This window comes from Schistocerca americana, chromosome 4 (genome assembly GCF_021461395.2).
Source record: "Schistocerca americana isolate TAMUIC-IGC-003095 chromosome 4, iqSchAmer2.1, whole genome shotgun sequence".
Taxonomy (NCBI): Eukaryota; Metazoa; Arthropoda; class Insecta; order Orthoptera; family Acrididae; genus Schistocerca; species Schistocerca americana.
The window spans coordinates 428,272,084-428,284,371 of record NC_060122.1 but is presented as its reverse complement, the minus strand read 5'-3'; the positions used below and the strand labels follow the sequence as shown (position 1 = coordinate 428,284,371).

Below are 12,288 nucleotides of genomic sequence, written 5' to 3'. Positions count from 1 at the left end.
GGGAATTAGTGTTTTGTGTGGAGGGTTGACAATTGATTGGAAGTGTTAGTCAAATGCCCTACTACAATAGGGCATTGAGGATGGTTGGTTTTCAGGATTTTGGAAAGCATGTAGAATATGGGGTGCAAAGAGATGAGGAGATGGATTTGGGTGAGATATATTGTGATGGGGCTAATGATTTGGATGTTACATTTGACTTCTGGGCAGAGATCATTATGGCAGGGCTTGTAAATAGAGCAGTCAGACAGGTGACAGATGCCTTCTGTTGGGCAGTAAGTGTGCTTCATCACAATAGTGGCAGAACCTTTTTGTAAGAAGGAAGATTAAATCTGGGTCTATCTTGAGTTTGTAGACAGCTCTTCTTTCCTCCACTGAGAAGTCTGTAAGGAGTCTGGGAAGGGACCTAAAGAGTTGGTCACAGAGAAATTGTAAATAAAGGATTCCTGGATGCTACCCAGGGATAGGTTAGGCAGGAGCTGGCCAGGGTCATGTTTGGTTAGTGGTATGAACTAGGAGACGCAAGGTTCAATGTTGGAATTTGGTTGGAGGAATTGGTGTCTAAAAAGTGCTCCCACTGTAGGAACTGAGAGAAGGAGAGTAACTCTTTGATAAGTCCAAAATGATGGAACTCAGTCTTGGTCTGAGGTTACACTTTTACACAGGACTGAAACACCATCTCTCCCATCCAATTCACCTCGTCCTCCTCAGCCCAACCTGCCATCTTACTGGCCATTGACCTCTTACCATTCAAACATCTATCCACATCAAGCTCACTAACTGTCATTCCCACCAAAAAAAATCATCACCTCCATATAGCCTGGTCACTGATGGATGGCTCATTTATAGTGACAACAAAACCTCTTGCCAAGTATGCTGACAGTCTTACTAAGGCCTTCATAGACAGGCACACCCATCACACCTTCTCTGCAGACAGATTTTCCTCGCCACAGACACACACATGCCTAATCTTCAAACATCCCCAAGAGCAATCAGCAAAGACGTAACCCCTCAACACCCAATATCATCCTACACTGGAACAACTGAACCAAATCCTTTGCCAGGGCTTCTATTAGTTATCTTTGTGTCCAGAAATGAGGAACAGTGAAAGCACACTTATCATATATGGCTTCTGTTTTCTATTTCCGCAAGGCATTTCATATGGGCATGTCCAACAATAAGACAACTACTCAAATGAATGGCCACTTCCAAACTGTGGACTAGACCAGAGTTGACCATCCAGTGGCAGAATATGCTGCTCAGCACATGCTCTATTTCAGTGTCTGTTTCACAATCCCTATCATCTGGATAATTATTCCCCCTTCTCCAAAAACTGCTTTTCTGAAATGTGTAAATGGGAGTTGTCCTTCCAATAAAATCTCCAGTCCCACAGTCCTCCTGGCCTCAATCTCAGCTAGCCCCCTGACCAATCCCTAACTCCACCCCTGGTCGAGGACACTAACTTCACTCACCCTGCACCCTCTCCCCTGAAGTCTCCCCTCTTCAATTGTGTGTCCCCCTCCCAATCCACCCTCCTTGTCATTGCAGAGTGAACTGTACACAACTAACCCTGCCTGCTGCTCAATGGTGTCACTGCCCATGCCACAATCCTATCCTGTGTATCTGAAGTCCCTTCACCTCAACCATCAGCCACCCTTCCTCAAACCTCCTTCCCGTCCCAGCCTCCTTTCTCCTTCGTGTGTCTGTGGCACAAATTTCCATACACAGTGGCAACATGTAGTCAAAAGTTAATATACAACAATATAAAACTGGAAAATGCATGTTCAGAAGCTGCAAGGAAACACACGAAAGGGGAAAGACTCAAACTTTGGAACTTCTTTGCCTGGAAAGGGAGAGGAAAAAGGGGACTTATTATTTTTTTTAAAATTATTTATTTACACGTCCAGTCCTGTAGGACCAAACCGAGGAGCAAATCCTCAAAGTTGTGGAACATGTCAGTACATTAAATTACAACATAAAAGTAGTAACAGATAAAAGTAGTAACAGATAAAAATAAAATGTCAAGCCATAAGTTTAAGTAAATGCAATCAACAATATAACATTAGAATCAGCTTAATTTTTCAAAACTCCTCTACAGAATAGGAGGAATGACCCAGGAGGAAACTCTTCAGTTTCGATTTGAAAATGCGTGGACTATTGCTAAGATTTTTGAATTCTTGTGGTAGGTTACTGAAAATGGATCCAGCAGTACACTGCACACCTTTCTGCACAAGCATTAAGGAAGTCCGATCCAAATGCAGGTTGGATTTCTGCCGAGTATTAACTGAGTGAAAGCTGCTTATTCTTGGGAATAAGCTGATATTGTTAACAAAAAACAACACTAAAGAATATATATATTGAGAGGCCAACATCAAAATACCCAGAATAGTGAACAGCGGTCGACAAGCGGTTTGCGAACTTACACAACTTATTGCCCAAATCACCTGTTTCTGAGCCAAAAATATCCTTTTAGAATGAGAGGAATTGCCCCAAAATATAATACCATACGACATAAGTGAATGAAAATAAGCAAAGTAGACCAATTTTCATGTCGAATGATCACTTTCTTCAGATACTGTTCCAATAGTAAAATGACAGCATTAAGTCTTTGAACAAGATCCTGCAAGTGGGCTTTCCATGACAGTTTACTATCTATCTGAACACCCAGACATTTGAACTGTTCAGTTTCACTAATCATATGCCCATTCTGTTGAAATTAAACCATCAGGTTTTGTTGAATTGTGTGTTAGAAACTGTAAAAACTGAGTCTTACTGTGACTTAGCATTAGTTTATTTTCTACAAGCCATGAACTTATGTCATGAACTGCACTATTTGAAACTGAGCACTACTGCACACAACATCCTTTACTACCAAGCTAGTGTCATCAGCAAACAGAAATATTTTAGAAACACCCTAATACTAGAGGGCATATCATGTATATAAATAAGGAACAGGAGTGGCCCCAACACTGATCCCTAGGGCACCCCCCACTTGACTATACACCACTCAGACCCCACATCACAGCCATTCTGAACACTGTGAATAATACCTTTTGCTGTCTGTTGCTAAAGTAAGAGGTGAACCAATTGTAAGCTGCTCCCCGTATTCCATAACAGTCCAGTTCCTGGAGCAATATTTCGAGATCAACACAATCAAACGCCTCAGTTAAATAAAAAAATATGTCTAGCATTCAAAACCTTTTGTTTAACCCATCCAATAACTAACAGAGAAAAGAGAACACGGCATTTTCAGTTTTTAAACGACTTCTAAAGCTGAACTGTACATTTGATAGCAAATTATGTGATATAAAATGGTCAATTATCCTTATATACACATCCCTTTCAACAACTTTGCAAACACTGACACTATAGAAATATGTCTAAAATGGTCTATATTATCCCTTTCTCCCTTTTTATAAAGCAGTTTTGCTACTGAGTATGTTAATTGTTCAGGAAACTGAACATTCCTAAAGGAAAAATTACAAATATAACTAAGTACAGGGCTAATATGTGCAGCACAGTACTTTAATATTTTGCTAGGCACTCCATCATATCCATGAGATTCCTTAGTCTTGAGTTATTTAATTACTGACTCAATCTCCCCTTTGTCTGTATTACAGAAGAGTATTTCAGACATCATTCTTGGAAAGGTATTTGCCAAGAGAGTTATATGATTCCCTGCAGAAACTAAATTTTTGTTTAATTCACCAGCAATACTCAGAAAATTATTATTAAATACTATCCATCTATCTGATTTATCAGTAACAGAAGTATTTTTACTACAAACTGACTTTATATCGTCGGCCATGTGCTGGCTGCTGACCAGCCATTTCCTTCACAACTAATCACATGGTTTTAATTTTATCCTATGAATTAGCTACTCTATTTGCATACTACATACTCTGTCTTCCTCATAACATTTTTAAGTACCTTATCACACTGTACGTAATGGGCTACTGTAGCTCGATTGTGACTACTTCTAATGTTCTGATATAATTCTCGCTTTGTTCTACATGATAACCTTATCCCACTTGTCAGCTACACAGGCTGCCTTTTACTGCTAGTACCTCGTTTAGAACATTCTAATGGAAAGCAACTCTCACAGAGCATGAGAAATGTGTTAAGGAACACATTACATTTGTCATTATGTTATCAGCACTATAAACATCCTGCCACTCCTGTTCTTGACGAGGTTTAAGAAACTCTCCACTGTCGTTCCTACATAATTTGTAAATATATGTGACATTTATTTGAGTACAAAAGCCTTTTAGTCTTAAAATTTGTGCATCATGGTCTGAAATGCCATTCACCCTTTTACGAACAGAATGCCTGTCTAGTAATGAAGAATGAATAAAAATATTGTCTATGGCTGTGCTACTGTTCCCCTGCACCCTAGTTGGAAAAAAACACAGTCTGTATCAGATCATATGAATTTAGGATGATCTGCCAACATCCTTTTTCCTGCACAATCACACACAAAATTAATACTGAAGTCACCACATATAACTAATTTCTGGTACTTTCTATGAAGTGAATCAAGAACCCTCTCTAACTTGAGTGGAAATGCTCTCGCGTCAGAGTTATGGGACATATATACAACAAAAATTAGAAGTTTAGTTTCACTAATGATAATGTTGTTCATTAAAATGCACTAAGGGAGACAATACAGGAAAAAATATGAAAATTAACACTGAAATTCCTGTAACAAATGAGGCTTGAGAAGTTCGAAATGGTGTACAAGGTAGATAACAAGTCAGAGTTAGAAAGGAGACACACAGCCTAATGCAAATATGGAGCCAGAGGTGAAAGAGAAAAGCACATAAAAATACTGGAACAGAAGAAAAAAGTTACTGAAACAATACATACTGAAGAAGGGCTTGCAGATACTTGAGTGAAGAAATGGAATTCCAACTTTCAGTTTAAAGTCTACCAGTCAATTCATTTAATAGCAGAAGGGGTAAGGATGAAATAAAAATGAATAGGAAATGTATGCATGTCTACAAAGGCAGAAAAATCACTCCAAACACAGAATTGGGGGGTGCACAGTGTAAAGGAAAGCAGGTGCAGCATCTTTCCCTACCTATGGCACACATTTTCACATTTCCAATCTATCCTCCTTTCTTTTCCTCCAATGGATACGTACCCCACTGGTCATCTCACACAGGCAGGTGCTGATCAAGCAGCCCGTGTCAGCACAGAAAGTGTGCAGTGGGGTCACCAGAACGTAATTTAGAACAGGATGTTCCATCTTATGTGCCTGCCAGAGGGGGGAGAGGGCAGCAGCCAGGTGAACACGGGAGGTACAGGTAGGCAAACGGCTGATGTACAGTCAGTCTCCCTTTGATTCCCTGTTTTTTTAACTTTACTTGCAAAATTCTCCCTTCTTTTCATCTCCGTCTTTAATTCAATATTTTTCATTTGTCCCTTCCATTATCTCCCCACTGAAACTGGCATAGTGCTTAGCAATGGACTTACTCAATCTGATGCTTTTCCCTTCATATTTGCCTCCCTCTCCTTGAATCAGGCAGGTGCGAATCTTTCTCAACCACGAGAACATGTGAACTGAGGGTGGGAGGATAGGGCTCTGACTTTCCTCCAACAAACATACCTTTTTTCATTGAAAAAGGAACATATAGTTCTAAAAACTAGAAGGATTATTATTTTCTACTTTTAGTGTTTCAATCAGTAACATTATGAACTGTGCCTTCTGTAAAGTACTGGCCTGTCTCTCCGCAATTTTACATACTTACGCGTTCATGCCTGCTACAGACTTATTGTCTTGAAGATGTCCTTTTCCTGACATGTGAATAACATCTGTCAACAAATAGTTATCACCCAATTAATATAGTATAAATGTAAGATGAGAACAGATTTATTTACTACAAACAACAATTGTACGAAAAGAACAGATGTCATAAAATTTTTGCAGTATTATTTTGATACACACAGAAACACGAATAAAAAATTACAAGGAATGTGTGCCTGGCCTTAAAACAATTTTTCCGCACTGTACGCAAACCACTGTTGAGAATGTGAACATTGCAATGGTGCAGGCTAACATCGAAGAATGGTCAAAACATAGTGTAACATGGGTTATCTAAAACAGAGAATGGCAGACTAAATATGGCACAGAAATTAAGCTCCAGTGCCACAGAAATGCAAAACAAGACATTGTCGGCCATTGTGTGCATAAATGCAGCAACAGAGACATTAAAAAAAAATTGCTGATTACAGCAATGTGCACAGAACAAACATATATGTAAAATAAATACTGGTAACCAGAAATAAAACTTAATTTTAACTTATTAAAATATACAATGCTTAAAATTTGTATCAAACAATAACATAACCACTTAAAAATAATTCTAGATTTTTACAACAACAATATATGTAAACTTCTTGATAGAATAAAACTGCATGCTGGGCCAGGACTCAAACCTGAGACTTTTGTCTTTCCCAGGTTCCGGTATTAATCTGCCAGGAAGTTTCAAATCAGCACACACTCCAACACAGATGTAAAATTTATTTTGGAATGTAAGCAGGTTATCTTTGCTATTTTTCAGTTTGTTAGTAAAACACATGCTATAGTCCTCTAGTGTATTTACTTACCATTTTACATGTCTATTGCTATTCAGCTTGTTGGGAAGCTATCATGAAATTCCTGACATCAATCGTTAGGGAATTCTCCATACTCTGTGCATGTGCATGCTAACTTGTAGCTCTCCTCATATCACACTGTGTAATTTGATAATCCCTCACACTTAACCATAGCAAGACCCATACATTAGGTTGGTTCATAAGTTCGTAGCATTTTTCCATAAGTTTAATAAACACAACAGAAACATAACAGAGACTTTAGTCATCAATAATCTACTCTATTTCACTATTTATAACAGCCTGCCAATGCTGGGGTAACTTTTCTATTCCACAACTGTAGAAATCACAGAGTTGAGGTGAAGAAGTCATTCAGCCAAGTTCAGAGCACATTTTCAGCCAGACAGGAAGTTCCTTGAAAGCTGTTCGATATAGACAATGTAGGAAAAGATAGATTGCTACTTCCCATAAAGACGATGTGTCAAGTTGCAGACAGGCATGATTAAAAGACACTCACATATAGCTCACATGTAGCCACAGCCTCTGTCAGTAAAGAAAGATGTGCATGTGCACAAGCAAGCACACCTCACACACACACACACACACACACACACACACAACCACCAACTCCAGCATCTTGCCAGTCCAGCCAGTTCTTGGGTACACTGACATGGATCATTATAGATTAATGCATTTAAACAATCTTCATGAAACCTTGAAGGTCTTCCTGAATGTGGAGAGTCAGTAATGCCAAAACAATCCTCCTTAAAACGAGAAATTCATTTTCTTGTTGTGCTGTCCAATGGCATTATACCCATAGATGGTGCAAGTGTTTTTGGTTACCTCCACTACTGTCACTGTTCTACTGAACTCTAACAGAAGAATATGTTGGTAATGCTCTGATTTCTACACTTGTCACTCCATTTTCTAGCATCCACAGCTCCACTCACTATCTCCAAATGACAACATGGAAACTTAAACAGCAACAGTGAATTATAAATAAAAACTGACAATCCGTCGCAATCAGCCATTGCAACTGGAATAACATGCAAAACAAAAATGCTACAAACTTTTGCACCAACCTAATATTTTTGGATACCAATTTGTAGATATGTTATACTATTCAAATTCTCTCTAAATTCACAAGATACAGTCAAGTCATTCAAGTAGTACAAGTAAAATTTTAGTATTGTAGGGTATTTTGTGGTGCAAATACATTCTGAAAACAGTTTTGTAGTATTTTCAGGAGTTGCTTAAGCTTTTTAGGTGTTCCACTCCAAAAACTCAAAATCTAATTAGATTGACTATCCATCATATTCTGTACTCTGAAATTCATGAAGATATGTGGACTCGGAATTCTGTAGAAAGAAAACTCCACTCACCAGGAACTTTATGAATAAAGGCAGTCAAATGAAAATGAGACAGACTATTTAATGAGCATGTGGTGGATGTTGGTAACACAGGTACAGTATGAATGTTAACTGCTGTGCCACGTGTCTATTAGACATGCTCATCATGCTTTCAACTTCACTGTGGGGCTGGGAAAGAGGAACATCAAGGAATAGAGCCATTTTTAACTGTAGATGGAGTGTAAGGAAGTGAAATTTATACCCGAATGCCTGCTTTGTATAGTGAACACAGTATGCCATGAGCATGTATGTTTGCATGGGATGAATTGTTTTGACAAGGTCGGGTGTCACTGGAACACAGCAGTCGGCCAGGAGAGGCTCACTGTGTCATTAACCCTTCTCTTTAAAGTCAAGATGGTGTACTCAGTAATGAAACAAAGCAGTAGGCTCTGCCAGAAATATCGACTCTTAGACAATGTGTCTAATAGTGTATTTTAATACGACAGTAAGCCATCTTAGGCAGTTTATAACACTTAAAACACTTGATAGTGGCACTTTGTAGCTGAAATCATGAGTGTGTAAGTGTAAATGTAACTGTAACATTGTAAATAAACAACAGTCTAATGGCAGTACTGACTTTAAAGAAATATATTAGGACTGTGGCTCCGCGTTATCAAAAAATTATTAGCCCTTCTCTCACTGCTCTGGTGGATGCTGCCATCAGAAATGATCGATGATGGGTAGTAGAAGACTTGTGGCTCATGTAGAGCATCAGTCAGTACTGCTCATAACATCATGACAGAGCATCTGAAGTTCTGTAAAATCTGATCATAGTGGGTTTCCCACAGCTTGAAGGAGGACCAGAAGGTGAACAGGATGTTGATATCACTGCAGCTCCTGGAACAGTATCATAATGAAGAATATTGTTTCCTGTCCCATATTACCATGGGAAATGAAACATGGTGTCATCATTTCGAGCTGGTGAGTGTCAGAGCCAAGAATGGAAGAAGATGGGTACACCCCTACTGAAAAAATCCAAAGCCGTGCACCCCAGCTCAGGGAAACACAAAGTTTTTCTTCAACTGCAAGGCCCTGTTGTTTTTGGCTTTCTAGAACACAGTGCCACAATTAACACACAATGGTACATGGAAACTTTGCAAAAACTGAAGTGCATCACGTCCAAGCAACCAAGAATGTCGATTGAAGTCATGATTCTGTTGCAGGATAATGCATGCCAACACACAGCCAAGATTGTTTCAACTCCGCTACAAAAATTTCACTGGGAGGTCCCTTACTCTTCCTCCACACAATCCTGATCCCTCTCCATGCGATTTTCACTTATTTACAGCCCTGAAGAAAGACATTCATGGCTGTTGATTTGCTTTGGAAGAAGGGTGCATCCCTGGGTACAATCGTGGTTCCATAGGCAGCTGCAAACATTTTTCCATGAAGGCATGGATACCTTGTCTCTCAGTGGAATACATGTATTAACAGTTGTCACGATTACTTTTGAAATAACGAAGAGTTTTCTTAATTTTCCCCTCTGCCTCTTTCTCATTTGGCTCCCACTTATATGTCTGTAAGAACCCACACAATGTGATATTACAAGTGGCTGATGGTGAGACGAAAGGCAGAGATGAGTATACCTGATGGTGTGGCTGGCTGGCCAAAGTGGAGCCTGCTAGCCAGTCGTGTGGGAAAGCACAGGTGTGCTTGGAAGCTGTGACTGACCACAGCCGTAACAAGCCTTACAGATATGTTCAAAAAAACATACACCAAAGATACTGAGGTGATGAGAGAAGCTCATTGAAACTTTAATTCTGATCCTCAAGCTTATACTTTCAAAGTTATAAATGTCTGAATTATAACAGTTTATAAAAATTAATAACAAATGAACCAATCATACAACATGCACTTATGATGTGCCATATGAAAGCTGCTGATGTCAGTAATTACCACAACACATTAAATTTACAACCAGACACCTACAGAGAATCCCAGGAAGAATGATCAATCTTCAGGGACATGAGTGAGATGCTCACTTGAAGCAAAAAACTTCATATGGAAAAAAAAATGCTCTATACCGAATGGTTTCTGGGATAGATTATATTTAATGTACATTTATTTTTGGGTTAGCACTGCACATGTATGAGTCTCACCAGCACAACTTCTTTGATAATTTATTCTAACCCAATCTACCTGATTGCTTTCAACCTCTTTGCTAGGGATGTCTTTCTACAGTTAAATTAACCTGCTGAACGCGCATTTGTCCATAGTGTGTTGAGAATGAAGTATCTATTTATTTATTTATTATTCCATGTGATCTGTTGGTACAAAGTGTGTTGCAGATGTCGGAAAATATCAGTTAACATTGTTTTCATACATTAACATATAGTACCCTAATGTATTATATTGCAAATGTAAAACCAGTGACACAACATGTATGACTTCACGGCTTTGCTAAATTTTATGTTGTCATCGATGGACTTAATACTAGTGGCAGGATTGCTGAACAGTTGGAGGCCCATATGGAAAGCTCCCCCCCCCCCTCCTACCCCCCCCCCCCCCCACAGTTGAGTGTTTGTACATAAAACATGCACATTTGAGTTTTTCCTGGTGTTGTGTTTATGTATTTCATTATTTTGTACAACTCTGGAGTCAGTAGCCACTACATCTACATACATACTCCGCAATCCACCATACGGTGCGTGGCTGAGGGTACCTCGTACCACAATTAGCATCTTCTCTCCCTGTTCCACACCCAAAAAGAACGAGGGAAAAATGACTGCCTATAAGCCTCTGTATGAGCCCTAATCTCTCTTATCTTATCTTTGTGGTCTTTCCACGAAATGCAAGTTGGCAGCAGTAAAACTGTACTGCAGTCAGCCTCAAATGCTGGTTCTCTAAATTTCCTCAGTAGCGATTCACGAAAAGAACGCCTCCTTTCCTCTAGAGACTCCCACCCGAGTTCCTGAAGCATTTCCGTAACACTCACTTGATGATCAAACCTACCAGTAACAAATCTAGCAGCCCGCCTCTGAATTGCTTCTATGTCCTCCCTCAATTCGACCTGATAGGTCGTATTAGCGTTTTATAAGTGGTCTCCTTTATAGATGGACCACATCTTCCCAAAATTCTACCAATGAACCGACGACAACTATTCGCCTTCCTCACAACTGCCATTACATGCTTGTCCCACTTCATATCGCTCTGCAATGTTATGCCCAAATATTTAATCGACGTGACTGTGTCAAGTGCTACACTACTAATGGAGTATTAAAATATTACAGGATTCTTTTTCCTATTCATCTGCATTAATTTACATTTATCTATATTTAGAGTTAGCTGCCATTCTTTACACCAATCACAAATCCTGTCCAAGTCATCTTATATCCTCCTACAGTCACTCAACGACGACACCTTCCCATACACCACAGCATCATCAGCAAACAGCCACACATAGCTATCCACCCTATCCAAAAGATCATTTATGTAGATACAAAACAACAGTGGACCTTCCACACTTCCCTGGGGCACTCCAGATGATACCCTCACCTCCGATGAACACTCACCATCAAGGACAACGTACTGGGATCTATTACTTAAGAAGTCTTCAAGCCACTCACATACTTGGGAACCAATCCCATATGCTCGTACCTTAGTTAGGAGTCTGCAGTGGAGCACCGAGTCAAAAGCTTTCTGGAAGTCAAGGAATATGGCAACCGTCTGATACCCTTCATCCATGATTCACAAGATATCATGTGAAAAAGGGCGAGTTGCATTTCGCAGGAGTGATGCTTTCTAAAACCGTGCTGATGCATGGACAGCAACTTCTCTGTCTCAAGGACATTCATTATATTCGAACTGAGAATATGTTCGAGAATCCTGCAACAAACCGATGTTAAGGATATTGGTCTGTAATTTTGAGGATCTGTCCTTCTACCCTTCTTATATACAGGTGTCACTTGCACTTTTTTCCAGTCGCTCGGGACTTTACGTTGGGCAAGAGATTCGCGATAAATGCAAGCTAAGTAAGGAGCCAATGCAGTAGAGTACTCTCTATAAAACTGAACTGGAATCCCATCAGGACCTGGCGATTTATTTATTTTCAACCCATTCAGCTGCTTCACAACCCCAGGGATGTCTATCACTATGTCCTCCATATGGGAATCTGTACGAGACTCAAACGGCGGTATGTTTGTACGATCCTCCTGCGTGAAAGATTTCTCAAATGCTAAATTTAAAATTTCAGCTTTCGTTTTACTGTCTTCTGTTGCCAGGCCAGACTGATAAGTGAGTGACTGGATGGAAGCCTTCGACCTGCCTACCGATTTTACGACAGACCAGA

The 12,288-nt window shown here is 39.6% G+C and overlaps 1 protein-coding gene across 3 annotated transcripts in view; it reads right to left on the bottom strand.

Moving 5' to 3' along the window:
• The window catches only part of LOC124612549 (alpha-tubulin N-acetyltransferase 1-like), a 100,049-nt gene that overhangs the window by 50,201 nt on the left and 37,560 nt on the right, over positions 1-12,288 (bottom strand). For all 3 annotated transcript variants that reach the window (XM_047140823.1, XM_047140822.1, XM_047140824.1), the window contains one exon: positions 5,748-5,811. In XM_047140823.1, coding sequence (XP_046996779.1) covers positions 5,748-5,811 — 64 coding nt within the window. The remainder of the gene's footprint in view (positions 1-5,747; positions 5,812-12,288) is intronic.